Raw genomic sequence first — 16,408 nt, 5'->3', positions numbered from 1 at the left:
TGACGTCACGGCTTGGCCCCGTCCCCGGTGACGTCACAGCCTGGCGCGGCAGGAGGCGGCCGGGGGGGGGGAGAAAAGGCGCGGGAGGGGAGGGGAGGGGAGGGGAGGGGAGGGGAGGGGGCGGGACGGGGGCTGCCTACACCGCATGGCGGGGGGCGGCCGGGACGGGTCTGCCCCTGCCCCTGCCCCCTCCCTGTGCCCCCTGCCCCTATCGCCCATCCCCTGCCCCTATCCCGTATCCCTGCCCCCTGCCCTCTCCTTACGCCCCCTGCCCCTATCCCTGCCCATATCCCCTGCCCCGTGTCCCTATCCCCTATCCTTATCCCTGCCCCTTGCCCTCTCCCTGTGCCCCCTGCCCCTCTCCCTATCCCCATGCCCTGCCCCTGGCCCCATGCCCCTGCCCCCTCCCTGTGCCCCCTGCCCCCATCCCTATCCCTATCCCCATCCCCTGCCCCGTGCCCCTATCCCTGCCCGTGTCCCCTGCCCCCAGGCCCTATCCCCCATCCTCTGCCCCTGCCCCCTGCCCTCTCCCTACGCCCCCTGCCCCTATTCCGTCTCCATCCCCTGCCCCCTTGCCCTTTCCCTGCCCTCTCCCTGTGCCCCCTGCCCCTATTCCCCATCCCCTGTCCCTCTGCCCTTATCCCCTGCCCCCTGCCCCCATCCCGTATCCCCTATCCCTGCTTCGTGGCCCTATCCCTGCCCCCTGCCCCCTGCCCCTATCCCCCATCCCCTGCCCCCTTCCCCTGCCCCCATCCCCGCCCCGTCCCTGCCCCCCTCGAGGCCCCGACTCCGCGCTGCCCGTGCCGCGCCGTGACGTCACGCGGGGGCCGGGGCCCAGGCCGTGACGTCACCACAGCGGGCCCGTGACGTCACGGCCGCAGCCACCTCCCCCTCCCCCTCCCCCCGCCGGGCCCCGCCCCCCCCTCCCGTCCCATGGTGCCCCGCGGCCGGAAGTGGCGCGCGGAGCGGCGGGGACGTGGCCGGCGGCGGGAGCGGGCGGCGGAGAGTGAGCGGGGGGGGGGGGGGGGAGGGATGGGGGGGGCGGGGAGCCGGAACGGGGGGGGGAGCGCGGAGCGGGGGTCCCGGGCCGGGGGGGGGCGGGGCGGGGCGGCGGCCTGGTCCCGTTCCCGGTGCCCGGTTCCCGGTGCCGGTCCCGGTGCCAGCCGCCGCCGCCCGCCGCAGGATGATCACGGACGTGCAGCTCGCCATCTTCGCCAACATGCTGGGCGTGTCGCTGTTCCTGCTGGTGGTGCTGTACCACTACGTGGCCGTCAACAACCCCAAGCGCCACGACTGAGCCCGGTGAGCGCCCAGCACCGGGACGGCCCCGGGCCCGGCACCGCGCAGCGCCCCCCCCCCCCCCGGCACCGCCTCCCCCGGCCCGCCCCGCCCCGGGCACCTCCAAGGCCCCGCCGGGCAGCAAGGCCTGGCCCTGCCCCGGCCCCAGCCCCGCCCCTGTCCCCATCCCGTGTCCCCATCCCGTCCCCTCCCCACTCTTGTCCCTGCCCCAATCCCTGTCCCCATCCCCACCCCCAGCCCTACCCCCGCCCCTGGCCCCGTCCCGTGTCCCCATCCCGTCCCCTCCCCGCTCTGGTCCCGGCCCCAATCTCTGCCCCCATCCCTGTCCCTGTCCCTGCCCCCCTCCCTGTCCCCAATCTTGTCCCCTCCCCACTCCTGTCCCTGTCCCCATCCCTGCCCTCACCCTGTTCTTTTCCCTGCCCCAATCCCTGCCCCCATCCCCATCCCGCCCCCATCCCCATCCCATCCCCCTCCCTGTCCCCATCCCCCCCCAGCATCCCTGTCCCCGTCCCCACTCACTGTCTCTCCCCACAGGACCACGCAGAGCAGAGCGGAGCGGAGCCGACCCAACCACCCCGCACCATGGGGGCCATGGAGGCGCCCCGCACCCACCCGCCGTGCCGCATGGCACCGCGCCCCGTGCTCGGTCCCGACGGGCGTTAACGGAAACACGATACAAGACAAAACCGTGTTATGTAAAAATACCTCCCGCCGGCCCGCGGGGCGAGCAGGGCGGCTCCCAGCACCAGGCACGGTGCCGAGCACGCCGGTGGCTGCTGCGGCTCCGCCGCGCCGTCGGTCCTGGGCTGGGCGCGGGCGCGCGGCCGTGGTGGGTGTGGGGCCGGTGCTGGCGGCCACGGTCAGGCCTCGGCACAGAAGGAGAGGAGCTGGCGGCAGGAGCGGAGCGAGGGGCAGCCGGACACGGGGCTGGGCGGGCGCTACAAGGCAGGAGAATGGGTGGGAAGGGGCTGGGGGCCGAGCCCCCCGCCTGCGCGGCAGCCCCCCGCTGTGCCCGGGGCCGTACCTGGGGGCGCAGGCCCTTGCCCAGCAGCTGCTCCACGCTCCGTGACCCCGTGATGGGGACCGGGGCCGCCTGGCAGGGCCCTGTGGGGACAGAGAGCGGGGTGAGGGGCCGGGGCCAGGAGGGCCAGGGGCCAAGTGGGCGAGGGTCCCACCAGCTCTGGGGGTATGGGCCCTACCTGTGGGACTGTGTGGGGTGCAGGGCCCAGCACGGCCGTGCCTCTGGGCTGGGGACACTGCGGTGCTCCCGGGGCCGAGCGCGGGCAGGCTCTGGGTGGTCGCTGCCCCCTTCCTCCGCACCGGGATCCTGCTGGGGCGGGCGGGGAGCCCCCCTGGGCTGTGGGGAACCGCACGGGGCTCCTGAGGGCGCGGCGGGCACCTCCGGGCCCCCTGCGGCACCAGCCCTGCCTTCCCCCGGGGGTGCAGCCAGGGCTCCTGCGGGCTCGGCAGCACCGTGGCGGTGCCAGCACCTACCCGGGCTGCTCCGGGGCTCTCCGGGCGTTCAGCTTCTTTGGGAGCACCTGCACGGGGAGAGGAGAGGGGAGGGGAGGTCAGTGTCAGGGTGCTGGGGCTGGGCTGTGTGGGGGCACTGACCCCTCCCGGCACAGCCAGGGCGCGGTGGCTGTGCCGTTCCCCAGCCACGTGTCCCTCGGTCCCTGGTGCTGCCCGGTCCCAGCCCTCGCCCATGCTGGTGCCCGGCAGTACCTGCAGCAGCGCGGGGCTGTGCGTGGCCATCGGGTCCCCGCTGCCGTCGTGCCGCGCCTCCCATGGTCCGTGGCTGGTGCCCGTCACCGTCCATGCCTGGGTGCCCGCCGGCAAGAACCCTGTGTGAGGAAGGAGACGGCTCAGAGAGGGGCTGGCACCCGCAGCGCTCCCCAGCACCACGTCCACGTCCCCCTCTGACACACCAGGGGCGTCAGTGCTGGATCCCAGAGCCCTGTTTGGGGTGCAGCCAGCGGGGGCTGTGCGGGACCAGCCCCTGTGCCTGGCTGCTGCGTGGGGACACAGGGACAAGGGCTGTGCCTGTGTCCTGCCTGGTGGCTGGGGTGTGCTGCTGTCCCCAAGGGGTGCTGCTGCCCCTGGGGCTTTCCATCAGCCCCGCAGCAGGGCCAGAGCCCCCTGTCCCCACAGCTCACCCCTTTACCCCTTGCCCAGCAGGAGCCCCCACGCTCAGCCTCAGCACCCCCATGACCCAGGGCCTGCTCTCGGAGCACACGGTGGCTTTGGGGGAAGCACAAAGGGCCCCGCACAGCACAGCTCCTCGTGCAGGCCTGTGCCTCAGCAGCCCCCCGCACAGTGGGGATGGGCAGTCCCGGTCCAGTCCCCACCAGCACCAGGCACTCTGGGTGGTGCGGAGCTGGGCGGCAGCCCCTGGCAGGCACCAGGCAGCACCAACCCTGCCGCACAGCCGCAGCCGAGCTGCTGGCTCCGTGCTGCTCTTTGGGAGCCTTGCCAGGCTGGCGAGCTGCCCTTGTGCCCAGCACGTCCGCGGGCTGCGAGCGCAGGAGGCGTGGGGCTGGGCACGGCGTGCAGCGGGAGCTGCCCGAGCAGCTGCTGGGATGCCGGCGGGGGGAAGGCGACGGGCGGCACCCGGCACAGCATGGGGACGGCGCTGCTAATGGGAAACAGCACGCTGGAGCGAGAAGAAAGCAGCGCAGACACGGCCCCGGAGCCGCAAGGACAGGGCTGCGGCCGCAGACAAAGCCCTTGGCCCGCGCTAGATGTCAGCGGCCGTGATGGAGGAGGGTTGTTAATGAGAGCGAGCGCGTGGCAGCGGCTGTAAGTGTGCAGCGGCGGCAGCAGAGCGCAGAGCCCCGGGCAGCGGCGTGGGGAGCTCGCTCTGAACCAGGTGCCCGCGAGCTGCCACGCTTCCCTCCTTCCCCCTCCTGGCCCCGAGGGCGTGACAAGCTCCGAAGCAAGCGGCTGAAGAAAGGGCGATGGAGAGCAGGGTGAGGGAAGGCATGGCGGGCAGCATGCCATGCACGAGCTAATCCCCTGCGTGCAAAAAAACCCAACCCAACCCGACGGGTACGCGGCCAGCAGAGGTGGCAGGAGCAGCAGGCAAGCACAGGGAGCACGAGCACGAGCACATGGTCAGTGAGATACCAGGAGAGCTGAGGGCTGCAGGAAGCAGCTGCACGTGCAGCCCCAGGAGATAGGGGCTGGGCCGTCCTTGGACTCCCCGGCCGAGCTGTCGGGAACCTGGGAAGAGGAAAGGGGCTCGCCCAGTGCACGGCGTGGGGCAATCGGGGGCACGCAGGGAATTGGGGCAAGCTGTGAACGAGCAGACCCTGCAGCAGGCAGGAGCCTGCAGGGTGAACCACTAGCTCTGTGAAGCTGAGGGAGTTTTGGGAGCACAGAGACCCCTCCTGCATGGGGGCTCGGGCAGTCAGCGACAGCGCTTGGCTGTGAGCTCGGAGGAAGCAGCTGGGGAAGGGATGAGCCTGGTGCTGGTTGGGGCCAGCAGGGCAGGACGTCCTCCGTGTCCCCTGCGTGCTGACCCCACATCCTGCACAGGGTGGCAGCGGCTGTCCCCTTCCGCACAGCAGCAGCAGCATGAGCAGGAAGGGGCAGGAGGGGACGTGCCGGGGCAGCCTCCTGTCCTGTGCCACCACGGCACACCACAGTACATCACGGCACATCACAGCACACCACCACCTGGCTGGATCTGAGCGTCCCCATTTCCATTTCCCGGCTGCCTGGGAAGGAAGAGCGGGTGGGAGCATCCCAGTGCTGCCAGGGGACAGGGCAGGGTGGTGGTGCGGAGGGCAGGAGGCGAGGGGCTGGCACGGCAGAGCCGTGGGGCCGCACGTCAGCAGGTTGAGCTGCCCGGCAAACCCACACAAACACCAAAGCTCTGCTGGCACAACCGCGGGCAGCAACGTGTTCAGGGGTGCCCCGGTGCCACCGGGACGCAGCAGGCACACCCCAGGGCGAGCTGCGACTGGGGTCTCTGTCCCAAGAGCAGCACAGCCGGGGCCCCACCAGCTTCCCCTGCCATTGTGTTGGTGTCTGCAGCCTGTGCTGCCAGCTCCAGCAGTCTGGCTTCCCCTGCTGGGGAGCGCGGCCGGGGAGGCACAACAACGCCGCTCCCTCCCGTGCCCGCCCAGCCCCACGGCCTCAGCGAGCGGACGGCTCCCGCAGGCTCCGTGAGGACAGAGCGTGCCCGGCAGAAGGAACAGACGCTACAACGTGCCCAGGGGAACATGAACCTTTTATTTCCTCCCCGCCACGTTCTGGCAGCGGGGGAGAAACGGTCGCTACAGAGCGCTGGGAAGCACACACAGAGGACGAAGCAACGCGCGCCACGCAGGCACAGCACGAGGAGCCGACGGGCAGAGCGGCGCCGCATCGGGGCACCGCCACCACACCACACAGCCGCAGTCACAACCCAGTCACACCGGCCGCCCCCTGCCCCGCGGCACCGAGGACGCCCGCTCGTGCCGGGGCCTTTGGGCGCACGGTGCCCTCCGGGGCCGGGAGCCCTGCGGCAGCCCGGGGCTTGGCAGCGAGCCCCGTCTGCCACACGCCGCTGCCTCGGCCAGCAGCTCGGGGCACCGCAGCTTCACCAGACACCACCCAGCACCCTGCCACGGCCCTGCCCGCAGCGAGGGGTGCTGTGATCGCACTGCTTTGCCACCCCAGAGCGTGGTGCAGCCGATGCAGGGCTGCATCTGCGCCTCCAAGCCGTGTGGGTGGCTCAGTGCTGCCAGGCAGCCCCTGGGGCAGGAGTCCCCGCTCGCTCAGCCCCCAGTGAGCTGCCACAGCTCGGCCCCACAGTGCCATGACAGAGCCATGCGCCATAACCGGCTGTGCCTCAGCAGGTGCCTGGGAAGGAGAAAGGCACTTTGGTGTCACCCCACGGGCCTAGGGAGCAATTTGGGTGCCGGAGGCCGCAGGTTTTCCGTGCTGGCCTCTCCAGAAAGCACTGTGCTCTGCGCCCTGCACAGCGAGCTGGTCAGCCCGGGGCTGCCGGCTCAGAGCAGACTGTTGTGCCGGGCAGCCCGCGGCAAGCACCATCCCTCTGACCTGCTGTGGCAGAAGCAGGGGCTGCAGAGCAGGCAGGGGGGAGCTCGGCCAGGCCCCGCAGCCCCCCCAGCTGACGATGTCAGGGGTCTCGCTGTGCCACGTCTGTCCCGACCCAGGTGCGGCCGCTCCGCTGGGGCTGGAGCACTGAGCTGCGCCCTGCGTCCAGGGCCCTTCCGAGGGGACGGGGCGGCCGGTCACACGCACTTCTTCCACTCAAAACCACTTTTGTTACGTCAAAGCACACAGTTACGCCGGCGCCCAGCTCTCCTCAGGGCTGCGGCTTCGCACAGCAGCTCGACAGGCACTGGACCACGTGCGCGAGAGGCCCCCAGCCCAGCTTACCTCTGACCGGCGCCGGGGCTCTCGCACCGCCCGTCTGCGGGCCCTGGCCGTCCGCGGCTGGGGCACAGGGCCGGCTGCAGCCGAAGGAGAAGCTGGGCGAGGCTTTGATCTGGGGCGAGTCCTGCTGGCTGCTGCCGCTCCCGCTGGTGCCGTTGCTGAAGCTGCGTGCGCGGGACAGGGCGTTATCCGAGGCCGAGGTCGGGAGCCCTCTGCGAGGGGAGAAGCGGCAGCGTCAGCCCCTGGCCAGCAATGGCACAGGCACCGAGTGGGGGCCAATCCTGCTGCTTCGGATGCCCCATCTGGGGGTGCTGAGGGCAGTGACACAGCCCCTGTCCCCGGGCAGAGCTGAGCACTGCACACACGTTGCAGCCTTGGGGCAGCAGCAGCACATTGCGGTCCCAAGTCCCTCACCCCAACCCCAAATCTGCCTGCACCACTGCCTGGCCGGGCTGGGGTGAGTGTGGAGGAGAAGCAGAAGAGGCGCTGGCCCTCTGCGGGCTGGGATCGCTGCCCAGGTTACCGGGCTGCTGAACCCCTGTCCCCCCTGCCCACCGAGGGCACCGACCTCTCTGCAGGTCACACAACTCCACAGGGGCAAGCACCAACCCCTGCCAAGCGGGGCAGCCAACAAGCTGCAGTCACTCGCTCTGTGCACGCTCATCTGGCCTGGCCACGTCTCTCCCACAGCCCCTGAACACCGCCAGGCCCTTACGTGGTGCTCCTGGGGGGGCTGCGGGTGCCTCTCCTCCGCGCGCAGCCGGCGGCGCCCCTGGTGCCGCGCACGTGCTTCAGCATCCAGGCCCGCAGGTTGCTGAGGCAGCTGTGCTCCGACAGGACGATGCGAGGCCACGGGTTGCACTCTGCCATGTCCAGCGCTGCCACGGCCAGGGCTCTCCCGACCTGCCGGGGCAAGAGGCAGCCTGTGAAAAGCAGCCGAAGAACCCAGCCCCCAGCCCCAGAGCTCATTTCAGACCCCAGCGGGCTCCCCGCCAGGACGAGTGTTCCCACGCGTCCTCGGTGTGTGCGTGGGGCAAGGCGGGTGCCCACGGCGACGGGGACCTGCTGCCCACCACTGCCACTCCTGGCTGTGCGGGGAGCCTCGGTGCTCACAGCCAGGGCAGGCGGTGCTGCGGGGTCTGCACCTTCCTCACGGAGGCAGAGAAGCACAAAGAGGGGGGGACGGGGGCTTGGTGGTGCAGATGGGCAGGACCACACCGCGCGGGGCTCGCCGTTACCTGCTCGAAGAGCTCCACAGTGTACTTGGAGGGGAAGGCGGGGGGCGGCGGGGGGCTGGCGCGCCCGTTGTCGTGGCAGGCCACCGGGATGCTGTTCACCGAGCGCCCCGTGTTGTAGTTGCACTCCAGCGTGTAGCTGTGGAGCAGAGGGGAGCACGCCTCAGCCCACGCCTGCCCGAGGGCAGCCGCACTGCTGGTGCCTCCCAGCAGTGGGTGCGGGCATGGCACACACCACACACCCGGGCACCGCGTCCCTGCCCAGTGCCCCGGCACCGAGGCTGCTGAGAGGGGCTCCAGGTGCCAGCTGGTGCACGCGATACAATTTCTCATCTATGGAGGTGGGAGCAAATAAAAAAAAGAAAAATAAAAGAAAAATAAAGAAAAGCAGCTGGCCGTGCTGAGGACAGGGGGAGCCTGGCGTGCAGCACGGGACCAGGGCAGCGGGCTGAAATTGAAGGCAGAGAAAGGAGCCGTGAGGGGGCTTGGGCAGGCAGCGATCTCTGAGTGAAGGCAGCGGCTGCTCCCCGACACGCTGCAGCCAGCAGGGACAGCCCAAGCGCTGCCTTGCCGGGGTCAAGCAACCACCAGCAGGTTCCCTTCAGCTGTCCTGGGGTTTGCAGCCACTGCTGGTGAGCTCACACTGAGGACAGGTCAGCAGGCAGCACATCACCCAAAGGAGCCAGGCCCCACGCTGCGCTGGCTTTGAGCGGGCTGTGGGGAGGCTGAGGGGCACAGGAGCAGGGCTGAGGCCATCGCCTGGTCCCTGGGCTGAGCCACGGGTGGCCGAGGGGCTGTGCCTGTGGAGCGCTGGCAGCGGCGCTGAGCACGGTGCTGAGGGCATGAGGCTGGTGGCAAAGGGGGGACACATGGAGATGAGTGTGGTGAGGGACATGAAGGACAAACAGGGTCTGCAGGGACGGGGTGAGGCCACAGGGCCGGAGGCTGGAGCAGGATGGCCCCGGGGCAGGCAGCACAGGGCAGCACGGGTTCCAGTGGCAGGCTGCAGGTGTGAGCGCGGCCCCACGGGGCTGGGGCTGGTGATCCCCAGCGGGTCCTGGCAGCCAGGGGAGGCTCTGGGGACCGTGAGGAATCGAGTGCAAGGCAAACGAGCCCTGGGCTCCAGCAAACGCCCCTGCAGCAGTTCTTCCTCCTTCCCCCTGTTGCTCGGGGTCTGCTTAGAAAACACGCAGTGACGGGGGGCCCCTTCCTCCACAGCTCGTCCATTTGCTGTCCTGTTGTGCTCTCTGGTTGGAGCTTTGACTTCTCTCCCCTCTCAGCATTTGCAGGGTGTGAACAAAGACAATGCCTTCAGAGACAGATGATGAATGCCTGCATACGGGTGCAAGAAACGTACCCGTGCTGTGTGCTCAGAAGTGATGAGAACCACGAGACACCCACGGAACACCGCTAATACCCCCAGCAAATCACGGGCTCCTCCAGGTTTCGGAGGGTGCTGGGGAGAACCTGCTGGGCACAGGTATGAGCAGGTGGACGGGCCCCAGGGGGATGCAGCTGGGTTGCTACGAGGAGGGACTGGTTAGCTGGGGGAGGGGGAATCTCTGCCTGGAGATGGGTGCAGGGCAGAAAACCACCCCAAAGGGAGGAGAATCCAGCGGGGATCCCCTCAGAACCCTCCATGTCCTGAGGTGCCAGACATGGGTGCCGCATCCTCTTAAACCCCCCAGGTCACCACTGGAAGGGGCCGCGGGATCCCTGACGGGCAGAGAAAGGCAAATGTTGGATCTGTCCTCAGGAAAGGCCAGGACAACCGGCACCTCGCTGCTGGGTGCTCGGATCGAGGAGCTGCTGGGGGCTGTCAGCAGCACCCCCTGCACGAGGTGATCCTCAGCATCAGCACGGTACTGCCGCAGGGTTTGTTTTGACTGCAGCAGTGTGCTGCCCTGGCTCTGGAGCAGCGTGCTGCCCTGGCTCTCCCTGCAGCCGCACAGCTGCTGGGCCAGACACAGCAACAGCTGAGGAAAGGGGAGGAGCAGGGACGAGAACAGAACCACAGCCCCTGCTGTCCCAGCACAGCCCAAGCCAGCGGTGAAACCGCGCTCAGAAAGCAGCTGCGCAGAGGGCAGCAACTCCCAGGGCAAGTCCAGGGCTGCCAGAGGCCCGGAGCTGCTCCCACACCTCCTCGACCCACAGATTCCTGGGGAACGGGGAATCTGCTGAGGACGTGTCGCACGCCTGCCTCCGTGTCGTCCCTCAGCGTCTGCTACAGGCCTCTGCTGCGGCCAGGGGCACGGCGGGCTCGCTCTGCTCCGGCCATCTCTGTGCTCCCAGCAACCACAACATAAACAGTCCAAAAATATCGCATTGAGGTCGAAAAGAGGCACTTGGCTGCCACAGATGAAAAGAATGTCCTCAGTTTGCATACCACAGCAGTCTTGTGTGCGAGAGCTGGGGAAGGTGAGCCCTTTACAACCACACCAGTTTTGCTGACAGCTAAACACAGACACACACACACACACACACACACATCTGGGAAAGACAACTGCAGAAAGCAGCAAACGAGCAGCACCACCGCAGCCAAGCCAAGAACCAGAATGGCTCCGGGAGGGCCACGAAGGAAGGGGAGGTGCAAGAGAAAGAGGAGCGAGGCTGCGGGCAGGGCAGAGCCCATGGGTCAGGAGGGCAGCAGCACCTCGCAGGCAGCCCCCAGCGCCCTCCTGCACGGTGCCGAGCTCACGCTCCTCTCGGCCTGTGCAGCCCCTGGTAGCCAAGCAGGGCGCAGCCGGCACCACACACACAGCGCCAGCCCTCCCCCATGCCCCGTGGGGCCGGCTCCTCCCGGCACAGCCGGTACCGAGCGCGGCAGCGCCGCTCTGCCCACCTGTGGATGATGCCCAAGGCTTTGTAGATGGCCACTCGCCCGCTGCCCTCCTTCGACTGCCCGTCCCGCTTGTCTTTGGCGTACATGTTCTTCTCGGAGAAGTTACAGCCCGTGAAGTCAAAGTGAGGTGAGTTCAAGGAGATGAGCTTAGGGAACAGCATGTTCTCCACCTGCGGCACAGGGGACAGGAGGTGATGCGGGGGGAGCCCCGGGCTGCTCACCCCTTACGGCAGAGGGGCAGCTCCCGTCCTCCCCACGCCAAGGCCCCGTGCCGGGCTGGCAGCGGGGAGCAAACCCTGGCATGCCCCAGAGGCAGGGAGGGCAGCCAGGGGAGGAGGAACGGCGAGGGGGGCCCCGGGTCCCCGTCCTGCCCTCACCTGATCGTTTTCATCACTGAAGCTGTTGCCGTACATGAAGCAGCCGCGCTTGGAGGCGTGCCCGTGGAGGTCGACGTAGTAGGCCAGCCCGCTGTGCTGGGGCAGGATGGTTTCGGGGAGAGGCGTTGTCCTCTTGGCTTCCTCCTCAGGGAGCTCCGTGGAGCAGCTGGCAGGGAGGATCAGCTCCAGCGCGGCGGGCGGGTGCTCCTGGGGTGGGCTGCGGCGCGTGCCGGCGCTCCAGGCGCTGGGCGAGTTGCGGAGGTTGTTGGCTTTCTCCAGCTCCGACAGGGCTGCCTCGGGGGATGGGGCGCTGCCGCGGACGGAATGGTTGGAAGATTTGGTGCTGAGCAAGCTGGTGCTGAGAGGCGAGACGTACGTCCTCCAGTCGGGGGAGCCCGGCAGGACGCGGCTGTGCACGTGGTGGTAGAGGAGGACGGCTTTGGCCCCGTACACGGCAGGGTGCAGCTCGGCATCGGGGTTGAGGTACTGGCGGTTCAGGTTTACCCCGCGGGAGTCGGTTCTGCGGAGAGCAGAGGGAACGTCAGGCTCTGGGTGCAGCCCTGGAGCTGCGCCCCGTTAGTTTGCCGCTGAACTAACGAGATGAGGCAGGGGAGAGGAGCCCGCACAGCCCCTGGCGATGCTGCAGCCACATCTGGGCCGTGTCCCTGCCCGCTGCCAGCTGTGGAGCCAGGCCGCCCGCTGCACTCACCGGTAGTGGCCTCGCGCCACCCCGTCCGGGTTGAGCATGGGAATGAGCTTGAAGACAAACATCCGCCGCAGCATCTGGGCGCGGGGGTCCTCCTCGCGCAGGATGAAGTCCAGGAAGCCGTTGAAGACAAAGCTGGACGGCGTCTCCCCGGGGTGCACCCGGCTGCTCAGGAAGAACACCTGGGGGAAGCAGAGGGGCTGAGGCCAGGGCTCGGCTGAGGGGCCGGAGGTGGCCGGGCACCAGGCAGAGCCTGGGCTCTGCAGGGCACAGCTCCACACCACGCGCTGCAACCCCACAGCTTTGGGTGGCTTCTGTGCCCAGTGCCTCTGCCACGTCCTGCCTGGAACGAGGTGGGGTACCCCTGCCTGGGACTGAAGGGGCAGAACCCCACGGACCCCATCGAGGGAAACCAGAACACGTGCGGCAGAGAAGCGGAGCAGTGGCAGAGCGCCAGGGAGAAGCCCTGAACTGTCCTGCAGCAGGGAACGAGCTAATTGCAAAGACAACACAGGACACGTCCTGACGAGCTCTTCCCCTGGAGGCAGCTTCCCATCGAGAGCTGCGGCTGTGTGAGCGCAGGGTGAGCTCCCCGTCCCTCCCTCGCAGGCAGGACTCGTGCCTAGCAGGGGCTGATGCTCCAGCACAGGGAGCATTCCCTGTGGCCTCACAGCGCGGCAGTAACACCAGGAGGACAGAACAGAACTCCTGCAACGGGAGGCGCTCAGCTTCTGCCCACAGGAACACCCGTGTGGTGCTGCCAGCAGAGAGATTGCAGGGCTAAATAACGGGAATGCTCTGGGGGCTGCTGGAGGTGCCCTGCTCCCATGCCCCCGCGCAGGATCTCAGGCTCTACCTGCTCCCCGCACTCCCACCCGCAGGACGTGACGCCCCCCAGAGGGGCAGGGCAGCACCAGGTGCCAGCCCCCCACCCACCGGCACAGCCCTGCCAGAGCCCCGTGCCCGGTGCAGCCCTCTTCCTCACCCTCTTCCCCGAAAAGCGGCGCGGCCGCGGCGTGGCAGTGTCCGGGAAGAGCTTGTCCAGGCGCGGCTCCCGCTTCTCCTGCATGCCGTGGCACGAGGTGACCGTCAGCAGGTCAACGCGCAGCTTGTCCAGGGAGTGGCACAGCAGCTCCCGGTGGTAATAGACGGAGTCCAGGGGGCTGCGGGGAGAGGAGACGCTCGGGGAGCCCTCGGGCAGGGGGAGGCTCCCGGCCCCACAGCAGCAGCCCCTCTGGAGCCGTGCCCCTCAGGGAGCTGCCTGCTGAGCTCGTCGCTGCCCTCTCCCCTCACCCCCGCCAGGACAAGGAGCGCACCCAGGGAGCCACCCGCTGGGACCCGGAGTCACCCAGGCCCTGGGGTCTCACTGCTGGAGGAGCCCCGGGGGAGCACCCCTGCGGTCGGACCCGCCGCAGACACAGCTCAGGCCAGCAGCACAGGGGTTGTGCGGGGAGGCAGAAGGGGTCTGGGAGTCCTCCAGGGCCCTGCTTGGGGTCACTCTGTGTCTCCAGACCCTGGGGGGGCAGGCAAACAGCCAGAGCAGTGCAGTGTGTGCCGGGACTGGCAGGAAGGAGCCCCCAGGACACCGAGCATGATGGAATCGCACGGCACAGTCACTGCTCACTGCCACCTCGCTGCGCTCACGGCTCCAAGAGCTGCAGCAGCTCAGGGGCTTTGTGCCCATCGATGAGCGGGACTCAGGCTGAGGAATCAACGCCAAAGCCTTGCTGAGGGACCACCAGGTTGTGAAATTCTGACAGTTCTCTATCACGTGTCAGGTGAGAACCAGCACCTCCCACGCAGCCCTCACTCTCTGTGCTCCTTGCAACCCAGGCCCTGAGCCTCGGGGGCTGGAAGGGGCTGCAGGGCAGAACCCTCTGTCCTCCCCCCACCTGGGCTCTGCGTTCAGCCCTGGCTTGCAAGGAGAAGTTCTGGAGATCAGGGGAACCTCCCGGCACCCAAAGAGCCGGGTGCTAAGGCTGGCTCCTGGCAGTGAGGTCCCGTTTCTAGCAGGGTTGTAAAGGAAGGGAGCAGCGGACCCGAGACGCCCCGACAGAAAGGAAGCAAGGTCACAGCTACAGAGCACTCGGGCCTCTGCGAGCCCCTTCTCTCCACACAAGGAAGCAGTTCTGCCGCAGCCCCTCTTTGGCACAACAATCCGAGCTCAGCCACACCAAGGGGATCCAGCCTCAAGCTGCCAGGCTGGCCACAAGCCCCCACCCGTCTCTGGAAGCGCATGCGGGAGGACCCTGCCGGGAGGGGCGAGCACCACACGGGTACCATGAGAGCAGCGGGACCCCGCCGCCAGCCCGGGCAGCTGCTGCCCTGCAGGCTGGGCCACAGCCACCCCCACCCGGGGGGCAGAGGGGGCGGCCGCGGTGCGCACCTGCTGGGAGACATGTGCTGGCACTCCTCAAAGCGGCTGTCCAGCTGCGCCAGCATCTCCTGGCACTCTGTGTAGGAGAAGGGGTAGCAGAAGGCAAAGTAGGTGGTGGTGCCGCGGTGCTCCAGGAAGCGGTGCACGAAGGACAGCACAAACTGGGTCTCCACCATCTGGGAGAGACACAAAGCAGAGGCTGAGCGGCCAGCGCGAGCGGCAGGCGGGCAGAGGCCATGCAGAGCCAGCGGCAGGCACCCCGCAGCCCCCCGCATGCTGGGGGGGTCTGGCAGCACAGCCCCCCCCCGGGCCAAGGTCACAGCCGTGATCTGGGTGGTCCCAGACCGTGTTTGTTTGCGTCCCTGAAAGGCCAAGCTGCTTCCTACGAAGTCTGGGATTTCCCTGCCCACCTGCCTCCTGTGCCACGTGCTCAGGTTCTCGGGGAATGTTTTGCCTTGCTGTGAGAGCCCTTTCCTTGGGCAAAGCTCTCCTGGGAACCCAGAGGGCTCGTTTTGGTGCTTGTGCTCACCTGCCAGTGCTCAAAGAGCAGAGAACTGCCCCGTTCTGGGCTGTGTGGCAAAGCCAACGAGCATTACAGAGCTCAGTGGGACATCGTGCCTCTCCCTGGAGCTGGCACGGAGCACACCGAGCCTCCTCCTCTGTGTTAGGGGACGTGAGGCTCCCTCAGCACCCTGCGGGGCAGGGCTGTGCTGGCGAGGGTCACAGTGGTGTGCTTGATCCAGCAGTGTGGGGGATGAGCATGGACATGGATGTGCACAGGTATGTGTGTGCATGTACATCTCTGCACACACGTACAAACACATGCACACCAGCCCAGAGCACCAGCAAGAGATTGTCCTGCAAGCACCCCCTGCCACGACTGGAGACAGAACGTACCGGGAAGAGCAAACTCCCTCCAGCAGCAGGTTGAGGCCCAGGCACCTCAATGGGCTGTGCCAGCCGACCCACTGCTGTCCCTGCCCCTACTGGGGTCAGCTCCAGGGCTTCCCAACCACCCCTGGGTGCCGCACGGCTTCCCCTCCCTCACGGGGGGGCGACTCCACGCCTCCCGGCCCACAGAGCAGGGAAACGGCCCGCAGGGGGCTGGGAAGGGCCTTGGCCGGGAACGGCCCGGGGAGCAGCGCAGCGCCGGCCTGTCCCTGCCCTGTCCCAGCCCCGTCCCCGTCCCCACCCCGCGCACCTCGAAGCTGGGCCGCTGCCGGATGCGCTCCCAGCGGGGCCGGCCGGGCAGGGTGCGCACGAAGGGGGCCATGCCCTGCGAGTACAGCCGGCTCTGCTTGTTCATGTTGAGGATGTGCAGCTTGATCAGCTTCCCGGGGGCGCCGCCGCGCACGCTGAAGTAGAACCAGGACCTGGGGGGGGGGGGGGGCGCTGAGCACGGCGGGGCCTGGTGCCTGGTGCCCGGCCCAGCCCCCCCCCCACACCCCGGGCCCCTCCCGGTACCTGTTGCCGTTCTCGTACTCGGTGCGGGCGCAGTCGGGCCGCGTCCAGACGTTGAACTCGTAGTCGGCGGGCGGCAGCGCGTCCCCCCGCGGCGGCTCCACCTGCTCCACGCGGGCCAGGTTGCCCGAGTCGAAGCGGGAGCTGAAGAGCAGCCCCCCGCACCGCACCTCCATGGCCGCCCCCCAGCGCCCCGCGCGGCCGCCTCGCAACAGCAACGCGCCCGCCCATTGGCCCGCCGCCCCCCAGCATCGCGCCCGCCCGTTGGACGGCGCCTCGGCAACGGGCCCCGCGTGCCCCGCCCACCCCGAGAGGACACGCCCCCTTGTGGCCACGCCCCTTTGTTGGCCACGCCCCCCGCCCCCCGGGTCCGGCGGCGGGCTGGGAACACGTGGGGGGGTGGGCACGTGTCTGTGAGCACTGCACGTGTGTGTGAGTGTGTGTGTGACACTGCAGTGTGCACGCAGCTGTGCACGTGGGGGGAGCACATGGACACGGGTGTGCAGGGCTGAGCAGCACAGGGGTGTGTGTACAGGGTGTGTGTGTGTTCGTGTGTACAGGTGTGCACAGACGTGTGTGAGCACATGGGTGTGGGGGATGAGCATGGACAGGGATGTGCACGGGTACACGTGCATGTACAGCTGTGCACACGTACATACATGTGCATGTATGCACATACCACACGTGTACAGCCCTGTGTGCATGTACATGCACGTACCCTCA

General features: G+C 68.6%; 2 protein-coding genes across 7 annotated transcripts; one reads left to right on the top strand and one right to left on the bottom strand.

Moving 5' to 3' along the window:
• The first annotated feature begins 848 nt into the window (after positions 1–848).
• Positions 849–1,985, top strand: OST4 (oligosaccharyltransferase complex subunit 4, non-catalytic). 2 transcript variants are annotated; one of them, XM_068679150.1, is made up of 3 exons: positions 849–1,006; positions 1,183–1,302; positions 1,834–1,985. In XM_068679150.1, exon 2 carries the CDS (start codon positions 1,184–1,186, stop codon positions 1,295–1,297), a length of 114 nt encoding a protein of 37 aa, XP_068535251.1. In that variant the 5' UTR covers positions 849–1,006; position 1,183; the 3' UTR covers positions 1,298–1,302; positions 1,834–1,985. The 2 variants fall into 2 exon arrangements, with proteins under 2 accessions (XP_068535251.1, XP_068535250.1); XM_068679149.1 differs by lacking the exon at positions 1,834–1,985 and having other exon boundaries at positions 850–1,006; positions 1,183–1,303.
• Positions 1,974–15,974, bottom strand: AGBL5 (AGBL carboxypeptidase 5). Of its 5 annotated transcripts, XM_068679146.1 has the most exons (16): positions 15,689–15,974; positions 15,426–15,597; positions 14,234–14,400; positions 12,833–13,010; positions 11,851–12,029; positions 11,142–11,661; positions 10,765–10,934; positions 7,926–8,061; positions 7,403–7,590; positions 6,691–6,899; positions 4,426–4,521; positions 3,025–3,143; positions 2,794–2,840; positions 2,499–2,656; positions 2,324–2,403; positions 1,974–2,237 (listed from the first exon to the last, which is right to left on the bottom strand). In XM_068679146.1, exons 1-16 carry the CDS (start codon positions 15,859–15,861, stop codon positions 2,160–2,162), a joined length of 2,670 nt encoding a protein of 889 aa, XP_068535247.1. In that variant the 5' UTR covers positions 15,862–15,974; the 3' UTR covers positions 1,974–2,159. The 5 variants fall into 5 exon arrangements, with proteins under 5 accessions (XP_068535247.1, XP_068535245.1, XP_068535246.1 ...); XM_068679144.1 differs by having other exon boundaries at positions 1,974–2,403; XM_068679145.1 differs by lacking the exon at positions 4,426–4,521 and having other exon boundaries at positions 1,974–2,403; positions 15,689–15,971.
• Positions 15,975–16,408: the final 434 nt, after the last annotated feature.

The sequence above is a fragment of the Anas acuta genome, chromosome 3 (genome assembly GCF_963932015.1).
Source record: "Anas acuta chromosome 3, bAnaAcu1.1, whole genome shotgun sequence".
Classification (NCBI taxonomy): Eukaryota; Metazoa; Chordata; class Aves; order Anseriformes; family Anatidae; genus Anas; species Anas acuta.
The sequence above is the reverse complement of the archived record's forward strand: the minus strand, read 5'-3'. Positions and strand labels throughout refer to the sequence as shown.